The sequence below is a fragment of the Paramisgurnus dabryanus genome, chromosome 2 (assembly GCF_030506205.2).
Source record: "Paramisgurnus dabryanus chromosome 2, PD_genome_1.1, whole genome shotgun sequence".
Classification (NCBI taxonomy): domain Eukaryota; kingdom Metazoa; phylum Chordata; class Actinopteri; order Cypriniformes; family Cobitidae; genus Paramisgurnus; species Paramisgurnus dabryanus.
In genome coordinates this window covers 53210126-53228754 of record NC_133338.1, presented here as the reverse complement: position 1 = coordinate 53228754, position 18629 = coordinate 53210126, and the positions used below count along the sequence as shown (strand labels likewise).

Sequence of the window (18629 nt, the reverse complement as noted above, 5' to 3'; positions counted from 1 at the left end):
TAACTGGACAACTGCTCATTTTTACTATTTCCTTTGACTATCTGTTTACGACTGCTCTTTTTTACTAGTTAACTTGACTAGCTGTTCACAACTGCTTATTTTTACGATTTAACTGGACTAGCAGTTCACAATTGCTTGTTTTACTAGTTAACTGAACTAGCTGTTTATCCCTTTTGTAGTAGGTACCTTGACTAGCTGTTCATGACTGCTTGTTTTTGCTTGTTAACTGAACATTTTTCAACTGCTTGTTTATACTAGTTGACTGGACCAGCTGTTCACAACTACTTATTTTTTACTAGTTAACTTAAATGAGCAGTCATGAACAGCTAGTTATCACAATAGTTCTGAGATGCACAGAGACATCGCTTTCTGTTCATTAATTCAACTTAATCCAGATGATTTAAACAGTTTAATAACATGCTTAGGGTTCGGGTTTTATTACTGTATGTGCATATTAATTATCATTTGTTAGTTACCAGTTGTAGAACGTGCTACCCTCCTTATTTAAATTAGATTTTAAGACAATAAAGTTTGTAATAGTTCTCCGTTGCTCACGCTTGTTAACCATTTAATAATTTATTGCTGTTAATAATGGAAATATTCAATGTGGTATCCCCAAAATCACTTTCAGATTTTATGTACAAAGTGGCTACAGAAATGTGTAAGGTCGTAACACTACCCAGGCTGTTTATTGGCACAGATCCGACTTGACTAGTAGTTTAAATCCACACATTGACATCAATCTTCTTTTTCTTCTTGTCCGAAACGCTGCCCGCTGACATGAAGGTTTAATATTTCCTGCGACCTCTGAGTTCTCCCCAGGGGCATTATGGATTTTTAAAGAGGACAAAAACATCCGTAAATGCCGAGCTGTCCCTCACCCTGCTTATCTGTCTCCATGTCAAACACACTCTCCACTTCATTTCCATGAGAAGGGAACCACAGCGCCGTGACCAAATTACGCCCTGTGTTTTGCGGGTGGGTTTATTTTAAAGAGGGACCGGGCGAGTGTAAATACATTCTTATTGCTGTTAACACCCAGGCATTTTTCTGCATCTTCCTAATTCCTTGGCCTCTCTCTCTCTCTCCCCCAATGTCTTTTCACCAACCCACTTCTCCTTCACCTCTCTCCACCCTCCCTCCTCACCCCAGCCTATCACTGCTGTGCAGTGGTCTGTGAAGAAATTCCCAATATCTAAATTTACACACTGTATCAATCTTGTTTAATAGACTGGAAAGCTTATTGCTCCGGTGCCGGGCGGCAAGAGAGGGCAGCGCTGATAAATTGCACCGTCCCTGCGACAGCCGCCCGTGATGTATAATGAAATATTTATGATTTATACCAGCTAATAAACTGAAATGAAGAGGCTGATGTATGGGAACAGATGGGCCCACTATTGATGCCTCGCTTCTCGATGGAGAAGGAGAGATAGAGATGGGGGAGCGAACGGCAAAGAAAGAAAGTGATGGGGAAAGTAATTTTTTTTAATGCTTTTTAGTATAAGAGGGATAGGTGGTTGTTTTGTATGTACATTAAAAATGTTGGAACCAAAGCAGAACTGGAAAAAATAAAAGTTTGGCCATGTTTTTACTTTAAGGTTTGTTCAAATCTATGTGCAACGCCATGCTTGCTTCAGAAAGCGTCACGCTGATGTATAGATTGATGGTGTGGATGAAAAACGTGATTCCAGTGTCACCCATCAACAGTCTCTCGCCTCCAACCAGTCACGGCCTGCTGATGTGTGTCCAGTTGCCCCTGCCTCCATCATTTTAACCCTTACACACGGATGCACTATAACCCATTACACACAGTTCTTAACCTGTACACACGCTCTCGTTTCTCAACTTCTTGTAGCCACAGCTGGGACTCGGCACTCAATAACCATCCACGCTGGACTTCCAACACCTCTGACCAATTCGCTTTCTTTCCTCTCCTTCACACTCACCTGCTATGAGTCATTACTCGTCTGTTTCGTGCTCCTGCCACAGATGAGTCCAACACTCAATGGCTACATTATACATTTACAAAATCAGTTTTTTAAGAAGACAGTGGTATTTACAAACCGGTTTGACTCTCAGATCGTCCTCTAATCGTAACGGGTAAAGTCAATCCTGTTCTCTTAACCATGAAGTATAGTTCAGTCTTGCAAAGCATAGATCACTTGACTTGTACATGTACACTGATGTGTTCGATTCTATAGGTCTTGCCTATTGCTTAAAGGTCACGTTCTTTCTGATCACATTTTTTAAACCTTAGTTAGTGTGTAATGTTGCTATAATAGCATAAATAATACCTGTAAAATGATAAAGCTCAAAGTTCAGTGCCATGCGATATATTTTCTTTAACAGAATTCGTCTTTTAAAGTCTACAGCAAACTGCCGATTTGAACTACAGCCCTTTACTTCCTGCTTTAATGACATCAGTAGAACAGTTTTTTTGACTAAACTCCGCCCACAGGAGTACGTCATTCGCTAGCTAAGTTAACGACAAGCTAATCTGCTATCGAATCACAACACACTAAACAAACTAAACAATCAGAACTTGATACATATTTCTGAAGGAGGGACTTCATAGAACAGGGAAGACATCAGTCCGTTTTGAGGACAATGAAAACAGCACTATACAGAAGTAAATTGTGTGAAAAATACAATTTTTTTAAACTCGAAGACTCGTTTATTTTCAAGGCTTTGTAAAGCATCGATTCAGAAGACTTGTTTATTTGCAATGCTTTATTTGGATAGTCGTAAAAAACTGGCTAGTTTTTTGCAAAGCTTTGTAAAGAATCAACTCGGAATACTCGTTTATTTGCGACACTTCGTAAATAATCGACACGGAAGACTCGCTTATTTGCAAAGCTTCGTAAAACTCATTTATTTGCGACGCTTCATAAAGAATTGTCTCGGAAGACTCGTTTATTTGCAACACTTCGTAAAGAATGGACTTTGAAAACTTGTTTTTTTGCAAAACTTTGTAAAGAATCCACTCGGAAGACTCTTTTTTTTTTGTGACGCTTCGTAAAGAATCGATCTGGGAGAGACGTTTATTTCCGATGCTTCGTAAAGAATACACTCGGAAGGCTCATTTATTTGTGACACTTCGTAAAGAATTGCCTCGGAAGACTTATTTATTTGTTATGCTTTGTAAAGATTCAATTCGGAATACTCATTTATTTGCGACACTTTGTAAATAATCGACTTGGAAGACTTGTTTATTAGTGATGCTTCGTGAAGAATCTACCCGAAGACTCGTTTATTTGCAAAGCTTCGTAAAAAGAATCAACTCTGAAAACTCCTTTATTTGCGAAGCTTCATAAAGAATCGACTCGGAAGACTTGTTTATTTGTGACGCTTCGTAAAGAATCGCCTCGGAAGACTCATTTATTTGTAATGCTTTGTAAAGAATCAACTCTGAAGACTGGTTTATTTGTGACCTTTTGTAAAGATTGACTCGAAAGACTAATTTATTTGTGACGCTTCGTAAAGAACTGACTCAGATGACTCGTTTTTTTGCGACACTTCATAAAGAATCAACTCGAAAGACTAGTTTATTTGCGACGCTTTGAAAGAATCAACTCAAAAGACTAGTTTATGTGCGACGCTTCGTAAAGAATCGACTCGTAAGACTTCTTTATTTGCGAGCTTCGAAGGGAATTTATTTGGAAGAATAGATTTGTAAAGAATCAACTTAGAAGACTCAATCCTGGAATAAACGTCACATTTCATAATGAATAAATATGAAGAAATGAAGAAACTTTATTGTACTCAAGTAAATGTTACGCATGACTACCCATCTCTGCTACACACCCACTAAAGAAAGCTTTTTTCTCAGAAACATCATAAGCAACCCAAACAATGCAAAAATAATAAAATACAGACAAAGGACACTGTCTATCAACAACACCACCGTACACTTCTGGCGGATCATAAATAACAATAGATAGAGATTAATTTGTATGTATCCATACATTAAAATCCTGCATATATTAAAACAGCTGTTATCGGTAACAAATGACAAGAATAGATATTAATTTGTCTTTGTTTTATTTTCTCATTGTATATCATGTTTCCCTTGATATTAAACTGCAATGATTTTGCACATCCAGTAGATTCTGATTCTGATTGGCTTTGCTTTCCTCAATGAAACTCAATGATGTGTCTGCACCTGGTTTGATCCGTGGATGCTGATGTCTGTACTAGTCTTTGCTTTTTTTGGATGGTAATTAAAGCGTCTCCAGCTGAGCTGCTCTGTGCTGTTGGGTTTTAATGTGAGCAGAAGATCTAAAGCTGACTACAGCCTATTATTAGAGATCAGCCGAGATAAACACTTATGAGAACACTTACTGGTTAATTCATACTCGAAGAGACAAGATATGGACCACGTAACCATTTGCTTCAACCCCATGTGAACTTTTCAGTGCCGATTTTAGGTAATGTTTGATGTGTTTTATTCAAACAGGACATTTGGATGGGACCAGGCCTGAAACTGAACTGAAAACATTTGGGCTGTTCTTACAGGTGACACTGCAGTCTACAGAGACGGTGTGTACTGGATCATGGGTCGAACATCAGTGGATATAATCAAGAGCGGAGGATATAAAATCAGTGCACTGGATGTGGAGAGACATCTGTTAGCTCACCCTGATATCACAGGTACACATTAACAAAACAAAATCTTTTTACAAAAATGGGAAAATCTTAATCTTTTTCTCTTTAGATGTGGCTGTGATTGGAGCTCCAGATGCTACCTGGGGTCAGAAGGTCACAGCGGTGGTACAGGTGAAGAAGGGAAAGACGATGACCCTGTCGGACCTGAAGATCTGGGCCAGGTAACTCGTAGTTTTTACAAAACGTCAGCAGAAAGACACTTAAAGTGACCAATCAATATTGGCTTTTTGGGGCTCGGGGTAATCCAGTCATGTACTCGTACAACAACGCTCATCCCTTTTGGGCCATATTGACCAATGTTTTACTATGGGATTTGTAGTAAAACCATACTTACCACAAATTTTCATTTGTCTTAATACAGGAACTTGATATTATAGTCAAAATACAATCAATATTTTTAGTTAAACAATGGTAATCCAAATGGCAATATGCCGAAGAACATGGTTGCCATACTTTGGCCATAGGGTTACATGAAATATAAAATAACAATATATACATAAATATTGAATTGAACAACAATCTTTTAAATCGTTCTTTACTAAAGTTTTCATTTCATTTACATTTATATTCAGCAAAAACCTTAAACTTTTGGTTTCATTCTTCATCAAACAATGGGTACAAAACAAAAAGCAACAGTTTTTAAATCCTATATAAATGAAAATGTTTTTTTCCGAAGCGACATAAAAAAACTAGTTTTTCCAAGTTGATTCTTTACGAAGTGTCGCAAATAAGAGTCGATTCTTTAAGAAGCGTCGCAAGTAAATAAGCTTTCCGAGTCGATTATTTACGAAGCGTCGCAATAAATGAGTATTCAGAGTTGATTCTTTACATAGCGTCGCAAATACACAAGTTGTTTTTTACGAGGCATCACAAATACACAAGTTGTTTTATTTACGAAGTGTCACAAATACACAAGTATTTTTTTACGAAGCATCGCAAATACACGAGTTGTTTTTTAACGAAGTGTCTCAAATACACAAGTATTCAGAGTTGATTCTTTACAAAGCGTCACAAGTTCACAAGTTGTTTTTACAAGGCATCACAAATACACAAGTTGTTTTATTTACGAAGCGTCACAAATACACAAGTGGTTTTTTACAAATCGTCGCAAATACACGAGTATTTTTTTACGAAGCATCGCAAATACACGAGTTGTTTTTTAACGAAGTGTCTCAAATACACAAGTATTCAGAGTTGATTCTTTACAAAGCGTCACAAGTTCACAAGTTGTTTTTACAAGGCATCACAAATACACAAGTTGTTTTATTTACGAAGCGTCACAAATACACAAGTGGTTTTTTACAAATCGTCGCAAATACACGAGTATTTTTTTACGAAGCATCGCAAATACACGAGTTGTTTTTTAACGAAGTGTCTCAAATACACAAGTATTCAGAGTTGATTCTTTACAAAGCGTCACAAGTTCACAAGTTGTTTTTACAAGGCATCACAAATACACAAGTTGTTTTATTTACGAAGCATCACAAATAAACAAGTATTTTTTACGAAGCATCGCAAATACACGAGTTGTTTTTTTACGAAGTGTCTCAAATACACAAGTATTCAGAGTTGATTCTTTACAAAGCGTCACAAGTACACAAGTTGATTTTTACGAGGCATCACAAATACACAAGTTGTTTTATTTACGAAGCGTCACAAATACACAAGTGGTTTTTTACAAATCGTCGCAAATACACGAGTTGTTTTTTACGAAGTAACAAGTATTCAGAGTTGATTCTTTACAAAGCGTCACAAGTACACAAGTTGATTTTTTACGAAGCATCACAAATTCAGAAGTTGTTTTATTTACGAAGCGTCACAAATAGACAAGTTGTTTTTTACGAAGTGTCTCAAATTAACGAGTATTCAGAGTTGATTCTTTACAAAGCGTCACAAGTACACAAGTTGTTTTATTTACGAAGCGTCACAAATACACAAGTTGTTGTTACGAAGCATCGCAAATACACAAGTTTTTTTTTTTACGAAGTGTTGCAAATACACGAGTTGTTTTTTACGAAGTGTCGCAAGTAAACGAGTATTCAGAGTTGATTCTTTACTAAGCGTCACAAGTTGATTTTTTACGAACCGTAGCAAATACACAAGTTGTTTTTTACGAGGCATCACAAATACACAAGTTGTTTTATTTACGAAGCGTCACAAATACACAAGTAGTTTTTTCGAAGCGTCGCAAATACATGAGTTGTTTTTTACGAAGTGTCGCAAATAAGCGAATATTCAGAGTTGATTCTTTACAAAGTGTCACAAGTACACAAGTTGTTTTTTACGAGGCATCACAAATACACAAGTTGTTTATTTACGAAGCGTCGCAAATACACGAGTTTTTTTTTTTTACGAAGTGTCGCAAATAAACGAGTATTCAGAGTTTATTCTTTACAAAGTGTCACAAGTACACAAGTTGATTTTTTAAGAAGCGTCGCAAATACACGAGTTGTTTTTTACGAAGTGTCGCTAATCTTTTTTTTTACTATTAAACTTGACATATAAAGTATGCATGCATTGTTCTGCATGCATTGATCATAGAGATGCTTGTACAGATGCGTCGTCTTAGCTTGACTTTTCTTGAACCTGTTCATTTTCGGATGCATTAGCGCACATAGTACTAGTTACAAAAAATTACATGTGCACTGCCACAAGAAATCACGCCTTCATTGCCCATTCAGCGATATTGTCATTTTTAGCACATGACCCCACATGCTTATGTGGATGTTTCAAGTATAACCAGCCTTTAGCAGAGCAAAAGGTCATGGCTTTATGTATATCTTAACTGCATTGAAGATATACCTGAAGCCATGACCTTTTGGCAGATGCTTTAGTACAAAACAACTGCAGTTATTGTAAGTTGTTTTGTATTAAAGCGTCTGCCAAAAGGTACATGTGTGATCAAGGATATATTATAAAAACCCTTGATTTCCAGCATGTGCATAAAACCCAGATTGGAAATTTGGCATACACCTTCTTATATTTATTCTTCATACACATATCAGCATAACATGATGCTTTACTGATAAAACCACCCAGCATTACTACCTGATTTGTCAAAAGGCTGACATTGCGAGATAACTTGTTACAGCAGGATGAAAAACTTGTCCATCGCCGACTGAGGCAGGTGATGAAATGTTACTGAAATGCACCAGCACCTTCGATGCGAGTATATTCCTGTGATGTGTATCCGTGTGTTTGGAAGTCCAGGGCTTGCGTCAGCGCGTGTGTAGGGTGTTGAGTCAGAGGCCATGTCACGTCAGACTCCCTGAGGGAGAGCATGTATATAATAATAACAAAACATACATGCAGACACACCCATGAATGAAGTTTATTTAGGGACAAGAAAAGCTTGGAAAAGGTGGAGGCAACATGAAGGACGTCTCATTCTCTTGTTTTTCTTTAACCCTTGTTTATTGTTCAAATTTACTACCCTTTCGTGTTGTTCGAGATGAAAACATCCACTAAATTAAACTACTATATAAATGTATCAAATTATTTTCATTTTTTTTCATAAATCTGCATAAAACAAACACTGTTATGTTGTTATATTCAATGTACAAGACAGAAATTAAGCTACCTTTTTTGTTTTTGCACGGACCAATCTAAAGGGTTAATGGTGCCAACATGGTGATCAACAGTAAAAATTACAAATTTCACCTCTTTGCAACAGGAAAACCAACAACACTTAAGAATGCATGATTATATTTTGTCATGGCTTTCCAATCAAAATATTTCGTTACAATGGAAGTCAATGGGGCAAAAACGGCCACAAACAATAAAAAGGGAGAAAAAAATAAAATCTGATGCTGCACAAAAACTAACTATGCATCAAAGCCAATATTTTTACTAATCTTTGACATGCCCAAGACTGTAAAAAATAAATTATCATTTATAAACTTAGCAATTAACAAGTTAAAATCCTGGAATTTTTGTAAACATTTAGTAGTTTTGATCATGAATGAGGTTGATTAACAGATTTATGCAAAAAATGTGAAAAAAATATGTATCTGATACATTTTTATAGCGGTTTAATTTAATGGATGTTTTCATCCAGAACAACATAAAAGGCTAGTGAATTTGCCCACGGTTTATTGTTGAGTTTTTAAAAAATTCAAAGCATTTTCCTAAAATATGTGTCAATATAAGATTTGTCACCAACGATCATTTCATTTGCTGAAACACAGAGAAAGTTGTGGCCAAATTAAGACTCAAAAGCGCCCCATAATGGATGAAAACTTCCCCAACAGCACATAATGGGTTAAAGGTGGTTTGTGTAAATTTTAGTGGCAACTAGTGGTAAGATTGTGAATTGCAACCAACAGCTCACCCCTCAATTTTAAATCACATATGGTAGCCACCACAGGACAAACATGTTGCAACATGTCGTCGTCTAAGACAACGTAGGGAGGAAACCCGCTCTTTAAATACATTTGTCCATTTAGGGCTACTGTAGAAAGACAACGGCTACTTCCATGTAAGGGAACATGCGGTGTATGGAGATAAAAACTGTATTGTAAACAATTCCGTTCAATAAGTAAGGTCTTGATAATATAGTTATGTAGATTATTTGCATTTCTGTCAAGAGATTTTTCTAAAAGTTACACAATGCACCTTTAAATGTCACTTACATTTTTTTGCCCCAATGCCACCACAGACACAAGACACATGTCCTTTAACTGGAAGTAGCTTGGGGCTTCTCAGTCTCTCTGTATTTGTGAGAGCTCCATATGGTGTGGGGGTTTTTACAGCCGTCTTCTGGCCTGCTGGTGCTATGCTGCGGTCGCCCCGCTGACCTGAGCTCGCCCCCTCCAGCGCAGCCCAGAGAAGACAGAGACGCATAGAGAAAATGAAAGAGAGAGAGAGAGAGACTCGCACTGTACCTCCAGCTGTCATCCTGAATATTCATCACTCTGTTTGTGTCATGAAAAGTCAAGGCAGGAAGGGATGAGCTGGAGGTGATGATACACAAAAACACGCTGAAGAAAAGCTGCTAGGGTGAAGTGGAGAATATTACGTTTAAGAGTAAAATAAAAATCATCTTTGACGCACAGAAGGGTTGAGAGCAGAAACGGCATAAACAGAGAATTCGCTGGAAGCCTATTTGGGAGAAATACACTTACAACAAGCTAAACATTAGATGATAAAGACGGCTCTGGGCTTGTAGGCACAAAACATTTCATTAACACAGCACTTCACTATTTTTCTTTATTTCATGCCAATTTTATTGTGTATTAATCCAATTCCATGTATCTGTAAGTGGTTTATGAACATTACAAATACTCCAGCATTATAAACTCTCTGTTTTTTGTATATTTATGTGCCCCGTAACAGTGTAATCATTTTGCCCAAAGATATTTTAACACCCTTTGAATATTCAACATGCAATATCATTTGTTTTAGAGTTGCATGATATTTGGGTGGGAGGGGTGAAATTGCAATATTGTTATTATTAATGTATGTTGTGATATGACAAATACTGAATGACTTACCCAGATAATCTCTGTTTGAGAGGAATCAACTTCTGATTCTTGTATAGCTTTGGCAACTGGAGGAAAATGGTTGTGTGATGGTATTACGTACCTCTTGTCACAAGACCATAAAACCTCCATTGGAAACACATTAATTGTTGTCTTTTTTTTACGAAACAAAATGTTAGTAAATCCGATTTCTTTTTCCCCATTTAAAACTAGGGATGCACCAATACAGCATTTCTGTGCTGATAGCGATATTCAGTTATTTAGATTAACATCTACTGATACATACAGATAGTTTTGCTTTTTACTCATTGTTTCAAATTATTATGTCATGAAATCCTAAATGTGCAGAGCGTATAAACTACTTTTCTGTTGTTATTGTCACCCAATTCAAAATAATACAATTTTTTCAGCCCATTTTGATTGCCAGGGTATAATTTGCCCTGATCATTGGCTGTTATAAAATAATTAACCAAGGCCTGATAGTGAGAAATATTTTCTTTGTAAGCTTAGAATTTCTTCTCTTTACTTACATTGAACGGGTAAGTCAGAGGAGCCTTCCGTGTCGTTTCTCCGTATTGATAAACTATAATAGCAGAGAGGGACAAAAAGCACCAGCCTACCAACGCGTTTTCTTTCAGATCACGTGAACCAGCTGAAACGGACAAGGAGATCAGTGAGTACATTAGGGCTGTGTATCACCAACAATTTCCTGATACGATACGTATCCCGATACAAGACTATTTTGAATTACATTTTTGTTCAGAATTTAGTAACTATTATTATTATTATTATTATTATTATCTGTTTATTGTACATTAAATAAAGACTGTTGTAACCGTTGTGGTTTTGCCATTCATTTATTAGCTTTTGGGTTAACTCATACACTCTAAAAAAACAAACGGTGCTATATAGCACCAAAACTGTTGCTTTGGATCGTAACCATAGAAGAACCGTTTTTAGTGCCATATAGCACCGGTGACGCACCAGTGAAGCACCTGTGTAGAACCAAATAGTGCTTTGTAGAACCATATGTGGTGCTATAGTGGTGCTATATGGCCCCTATATGGTTCTACACAGGTGCTTCACCGGTGCTATATGGCACTAAAAACGGTTCTTCTATGGTTACGATCCAAAGCAACAGTTTTGGTGCTATATAGCACCGTTTGTTTTTTTAGAGTGTAGAAATACTTAAAATCTCAGTTAGTACTTAACTTATGTTTTTTTTAAAAGCAGATTTACAAAAATAGTGCCTTACTCAAAGGATTATATTTGTGTCTCTCATTTAATTATTCTATATCTATGAATATATCTATAAACATGCAGTCAGAGTTAGTAGAAATCAGATTATTAAAGGGATAGTTCGGCCAAAAACGATATTAAACCCATGATTTACTCACCCCCAAGCTGTCCGAGTTGCATATGTCCATCGCTTTTCAGACAAACACATTTTCGGATATTTTAGAAAATGTTTTAGATCTTTCAGTTGATTAAATGTAATGTTACGGGGTCCACGACTTTCAAGTCCAAAAAAGTGAGTCCATCCTTCACAAATTAAATCCAATCGGCTCCAGGATGATAAACAAAGGTCTTCTGAGGGTAATCCGTGCGGTGTTGTTGTAGAAATTTCCATATTTAAAATTTTATTAACGTAATTAACTACCTTCCAGTAGCGCCGCCATCTTAGTCTCATCCGCATTCAGGATGAGAGCTTACGCAGCGTACAGAGGTTTCTCTGCTGCTGCCCTGTCCCCCCGCCCTCCGAATTTGTCATACGTCACCAGAGGCGGCGCCAGGGAGGAGCTAGGTGGTGCTGTAGCTCCCCCTATAATATCCATAGCACCCGCCCAGCACCCCCAAGAAATGTCTGTAATATTTTATATGTTTATATTTTAATGTCATGTTTGAATAGTCTTTTTCATGTTGTTAAAAAAGGAATTAAATAATAATTTAAAAATATAAATTTTAGTGTAAAATAACAAGGCCCAAACAGGTGATCTTCTTTGGCCAATGGGCGCAGCGCCTGGTGAACCTTTGACCTTAACGCACAGCAGTTTGTTTTTGATAGCAAATTTGGAAATTTAGCAAAGACTCTTAATTGCGACAACATCATTGATGCCTTCGCACTCAATCAAAAGTTGTGAAGACGTCTATGGTAAGTGCTTGATTTTCCCCAGCTGTTGGCTATTACAAATTGAATTAATTTGGTGGTTAAAGCAGCAGAAATCTTGGCTCTTCATAGTTACATCTATAATGCTCCAACCATAGGAATACTGCTGATTTATCATTAGATTAGTGTTGGTAACTGGCTGTGCGATTTCGTGATCTGAGCAAAAGCGTGCACAGTTTCTGTTGGATTGTGTTGTTTGTTGCTCCGTTGTATTCAGGGCTTGACTGTGACAGAATTGTGAAATATTATTTTCAGATGTTTACATTGGCAGTCTTATGTATATTGTATCTATAGCCCTTGTGTTGAATACTTTTACATAGTCGCGAAAGGAGTATAGGTCAGTTAATGCGGGCGTGTATGTTACGCGTGTATGTCACGGGGTGACGATCTTTCAGGGCGGAACCAAAAGTTGAGGAAGTTTTGGTTCCGCCCGGATGTTTCCGTCCAGACCGGAAAACGGAAACACCGGACATCCGGCAGATTCACGGAGGCTGTAATCAGCCGATTGGGCACAGCTGTGCCTAGTTGAAGAGATCGCCTGGCAATTGGATGATTATAGTACAGAGAGGAGTATATAAAGCACAGTTAGAACACAGTTAGAGTGCTTAGTGTGTGCTGGGAAACGGAGCTGTGCTCATTGTTGGACGTGGTGGCTGTCTGTGGTGCTCTCTCTCTCTCGTTGCAGTCTTGATTGTGGATCTGCTGGAGTAAACAGGAAAATCCTATGGGTAAAAAGGAACTTGTTCTAACCAATATTGAAGGAGTAAAGCAGGAAGAAAATTGACCTTCTGATACAACGTAAACAAAGGCTATTCGCCGTGAGTATACCCTTTTTGTGTGGAGTAACTGGCAAAGGTTAACTTGTGTAACTATTGGAAACCTCCAGGAGAAGGAGGGCGGCCCTACCCCTATAAGAGTGTGGTGGGCGAGCCGTTAGAAGTATAACTTCAAACAGCCACCGCAACGAGACTTATTGTGGTCGTATTTCCCATCGCCTTATCGTAGCCCAAGCGCAGTGGAGGACACCGGGCGCTTCCCTTGTTGTGGTGCACTTATAGTGTGGTGAGTGAGACTGTGTAATAAATCTTTTTCACGTTTGGAGTGGTGCTGTGTATATTGCTGTGGGTTGCTGTGTGTCTTGTAGACGAAGCCCCGCATCATCCATTGTCTCCCACTGGGCAGAGGACGGAGAGGCCAACGACTACAGAAATCACTGTTACTATAAGTAGTGTGCTGTTTGGAGTGCGAAGGGACGCAGACTAAGAGCTGTCCGTGACCGTGAGTAAACCATTGGAAAACATTTCGTGGTGTGAACTTACCTGTGTCTGTTTTCGTCGCAGAGTTAGAGGCGAAAGGGTCCGCCGCCCCGTGGTCTCTACGAAAAGGGCGCCCCCGTCTAGGAATCGATCGGCCTATGGGCATTGGAGATAGGGCAGCGCTCGACCCGGTGAGGTGGTGTGTGACCTTCGCCCCTCTGTTGACCTACGGAGGAGAACCATACCTACCCAGAAAGCTGTAAACAGCAGAGCCGGTGAGAATTACTCGAAGTCTCAGCAACAGTGTCTTTGTGTTCTAGCGGCCACCTGTGGAGAGAGAGCAGAACGAGAGTGAATCATTGAAGAGCAAACTGTGAACGTGATACCTACCCAGAAAGCTGTAAACAGCAGAGCCGGTGAGAATTACTCGAAGTCTCAGCAACAGTGTCCTTGTGTTCTAGCGGCCACCTGTGGAGAGAGAGCAGAACGAGAGTGAATCATTGAAGAGCAAACTGAGAACCATACCTACCCAGAAAGCTGTAAACAGCAGAGCCGGTGAGAATTACTCGAAGTCTCAGTAACAGTGTCTTTGTGTTCTAGCGGCCACCTGTGGAGAGAGAGCAGAACGAGAGTGAATCATTGAAGAGCAAACTGTGAACGTGATACCTACCCAGAAAGCTGTAAACAGCAGAGCCGGTGAGAATTACTCGAAGTCTCAGTAACAGTGTCTTTATGTTCTAGCGGCCACCTGTGGAGAGAGAGCAGAACGAGAGTGAATCATTGAAGAGCAAACTGTGAACGTGATACCTACCCAGAAAGCTGTAAACAGCAGAGCCGGTGAGAATTACTCGAAGTCTCAGCAACAGTGTCTTTGTGTTCTAGCGGCCACCTGTGGAGAGAGAGCAGAATGAGAGTGAATCATTGAAGAGCAAACTGTGAATGTGATACCTACCCAGAAAGCTGTAAACAGCAGAGCCGGTGAGAATTACTTGAAGTCCCAGTAACAGTGTCTTTGTGTTCTAGCGGCCACCTGTGGAGAGAGAACAGAACGAGAGTGAATCACTGAAGAGCAAACTGTGAACGTGATACTTACCCAGAGAGCTGTAAGCAGCAGAACCGGTGAGCAATACCCGAAGTCCAAGTAACAGTGTCATTTGTGTCCTAGTGGCCGCCTGTGGAGAGCAAGGAGAAACAATTGGAGAACAGGCTGTGTAACGTGATACCCACCCAGAGAGCTGCAAGCAGCAGAGCCGGTGAGAGACACCTCAAGTGCAAGCTAACAGTGCTTTTGTGTAGCAGTGACTATCTGTGGGGCATAAGGAGAACGTGGACGGACGTACGACAGGGAACGTAAAGGCACGTGGGGCGAGGACCCCCTGCCGGCCCGAGGAAAGATACACCGACAGTGGAGATCTTCCTTACCAGTCACACCAAAATTATTCTGCCTCCAGGACGGAAGAAGGAGGGCGCCACGGTTAGTAGGGTCCAGGCTGGAGCCTGACGTTTCCCGTTCTCCCCCAGCTTATGGTGGTTGGCACCCTTGCTGCCCTTGGCCTGTCTGCCGTGGCTGCAGTCTCCCTGGAGGGAGAAGAAGAGGCCTATTAGTTTTAATTTCCCCTTTCCCCAAATTCCCAGTTCTTTTAAATATTTAAACTAAATAAAGCTTGTTTTAAATTTTACTTACCTGTTCCCGTGTTTGTCTGGTCATTGGGTTGGCTTTGGGGACCTCCTCGAGGTGGGAGTTGCAAAGGGGCGTGGCTTTAGTTTTAAACAGCCAGCCCCCGGTGGTGACAGATTTTGGCGTAGTCGGCAGGGCGGCCCCACCTCGAGTTGAGTAACCAAGGTCACCCAATGACTGACAACGCGGGGCCTGCAGCCCCACCCCGTGCCACATCTATTATCATGGGAAGCCCATGGATCCAGAAATATGGAGGAGCAGAGTCGGAGGTACGACTGACCGAATGGAAGGCCCAATTAGAGTACTTGGCCGACTTGCAGGGCCTTAGCGCCGCTCAGCGGCTCCAGTTTGTGTTGAACTCCCTAGAGGGAGAAGCACGGCGAGAGGTACAAGCCGCCCCCGAAGCAATCCGAGCCACCGCCCAGACTGTGTTCCAGTTCCTTACTGAACAATATGGCGACCATACCCCCGTAGCTGTCCTCCGTTCACAATTTTTTAATTGTAAGCAAGGCCCCCGACAACCTATTAGAGCTTTTGCCCTCAGGCTGCGAGAGCAGTTCACTCGCCTGCAGGCCCGACGAGACCATGGGCTAGGAGACGGAGAGACCTTGTTACGCGACCAGTTCCTCCTGGGGATGAAAGAGGGCCCCGTGAGACAAAGTCTGAGGGTCCAGTTTCGACGGGACTCCGGGCTTACCTTTGAGGACCTAAAGAAGGAGGCACTGGCCTTGGAAGGTGATGAGGTCGAAGTAAGTGAAACCCCTGTATGTGCAGCCGTAAGTGGGAACACCGCAGCACCACCTGAACACGCAGATTGGAAGCAAGCCCTCAGAGTAGAATTGTTGAAAGATGTCCGAGAGCAGATGTCGGAACTATCTAAGACTCTTCTGGGAGAACTTCGTCAAGGTAGGGCGCAAGAGGAACCGAGGCCGGCACCCCGAGAGCGAGTCTACTCTGAGAGGGGCCGAGAGCCACCAGGGCGCCCAAACCGTTTTAACCGGCCCCGCTTTGAGTGGGATGACCAAGGGCGGCCAATCTGCAATCGTTGTGGAGAACCAGGGCATTATAGCCGTCAGTGTGGGCCTCGCAGGGCATCGGAGGGGGGTTTTTAGGACGACCGGCCACAGTGGGTCGTGTGGCCGGGACCCCTCGAGGAGACCCGGAAAGACGTGATAATTCAAGAGGCCAGATGGTGGGGCATAGCCCAATGGCGGAGGTGAAGGTATGTGGCAAGACGGTACAGTGCCTGGTAGATACAGGCTCTCAAGTGACATTGTTTGCCGAAAGTCTCTCGCAGGAAGTATTCGGGAAGCAGAGAACCCAAGGAGGAGAGGCCCCCTGGCTGACGTTGCGGGGCGCCAACGGCTTAGAGATTCCTTACATTGGCTATCGGCTGACGGACTTAGAAGTGCACGGGGTGTTAGTTCCCCAAAAAGGGGTGATCATCGTGGAAGACAGGTGTTTGGGAGTCCACCGAGCCCTACTAGGGATGAATGTGCTCTCCGAGTGTTGGGAGGAGTTATTTCGGGTTAGGCCCGGCCCTAGGATCTCCCCTGTTGAGAGGCCCCTATGGGAGCGAGTGGTCGCCGACTGTCGTCGGGTCCAGATGACCCAGGTCCGTAGAAGCCGGGAAGAGGTAGGAAGAGTGATGTGTCGCTATGCTTTATCTATCCCCCCTAGGAGTGAGGCCATGGTGTGGGTGAGAGTGGCCCCCCGAGGAGTTGGCCCCGAAGAGTGGGTATTGGTTGAACCCCACGCTGATTGCCCCCAAGTGGAAGTAGCACGAGGCCTAGCGGCGGTCCACCGGGGGAGGGTCCCTGTAAAGGTTCGAAATGACCACCCCTACCCAGTGCACTTACACCGACACCAGCGGCTGGCCCGACTCACGGGGGTTGCACCCCATCAGGTGAGGGAAGAGAGAGATGTTAGTTTCCGTCAGGTGTGCCCCACTGTCATCGAGGTGGCCCTGACGCAGATGGAAGCCCCCTCAAACAACGGGGAGAGGGACATGCCGAGACACCTGGCAGGTGAGTCCCTGCAAGGGGAAAAGCTGGAACAGGCGCAGACACAACGACTCCAAGCCCTCCTTCAGAAATGGCAACATGTGTTTGCAAGACACGAGGAGGATTACGGATGCACTAAGGTGGTAGAACATCATATTCCGACTGGAGATGCAGGACCCAGCAGGGAGAGGTACCGGCCGATCCCACCCACTTTATATACAGAGGTACGCTCACTATTGCAGGGCATGCTGGGGCGGGGCATCGTCCGAGAAAGCAGTAGCCCATGGGCAGCCCCCATCGTACTGGTGCAGAAGAAGTCGGGAGCTTGGAGGTTTTGTGTGGACTATCGTAAGCTCAACCTGGTGACTAAGAAAGACGCTTTTCCCCTACCCCGGATCGAAGACTCCCTTGCGGGTCTCACGCGGTCTGCATGGTACTCCACTCTGGATCTGGCCAGTGGGTATTGGCAGGTGCCAGTGGCCGAGGCCGATAGGGAGAAGACCGCTTTCACGACCCCGTTTGGACTATTCGAGTGGGAACGGATGCCCTTCGGGCTCTGCAACGCCCCAGCCACGTTCCAACGTCTGATGCAGCGCTGTTTGGGAGGTCAGTTAATGGAGTCAGTCTTGGTATATCTAGATGATGTAATTGTGTACTCCCCAGATTTCGATTCCCACCTCCGGCACCTCGAAGAGGTTTTCCAGGCAATGGAGAAATATGGGCTGAAGTTGCAACCCGATAAATGCCATCTGTTGAGGCGAGAGGTCCAGTTCCTGGGTCACGTGGTCAGCGCTGCTGGGGTGGCTGTAGACCCTGGGAAAGTCTCTGCAGTAAGAGATTGGAGTGCGCCCAAGACTGTGAGGCAAGTACGTTCATTTCTGGGGTTTGTGGGATACTACAGACGGTTCATAAAAGATTTTTCCAAGATCGCTAAGCCACTTAACCAGCTGCTGGTCGGTACAGGGCGGAACCGGGGACGGGGATCACCCCCGATTGACTGGGATGAGTCCTGTGAGGGGGCATTTCAGAGATTGAAACAGGAATTGTTACAGGCTCCTATCTTAGCCTATGCAGACTTTACTCAACCATTTATCTTGTATACAGACGCTAGCAACCTGGGGTTGGGGGCGGTCTTGGCCCAACGACAAGCGGGAACAGAACGGGTGATTGCCTACGCAAGCCGAAGCCTCCACCCAGCTGAGAAGAACGATGCAAACTACAGCTCATTTAAACTGGAACTGCTGGCCCTGAAGTGGGCCCTGAGCGAGAAGTTTAAGGACTACCTCTGGGGTGCTAAGGTAACGGTGATTACAGACAATAATCCTTTGGTACATTTACAGACAGCGAAGTTGGGAGCTGTGGAGCAGCGCTGGGTGGCAC

The 18629-nt window shown here is 42.3% G+C and overlaps 1 protein-coding gene across 1 annotated transcript in view; it reads left to right on the top strand.

Annotated features, from left to right (window-relative positions):
• The window catches only part of acsf3 (acyl-CoA synthetase family member 3), a 69290-nt gene that overhangs the window by 43665 nt on the left and 6996 nt on the right, over nt 1–18629 (top strand). The window contains exons 8-9 of the mRNA XM_065261707.2: nt 4516–4650; nt 4715–4826. Coding sequence (XP_065117779.1) covers nt 4516–4650; nt 4715–4826 — 247 coding nt within the window. The remainder of the gene's footprint in view (nt 1–4515; nt 4651–4714; nt 4827–18629) is intronic.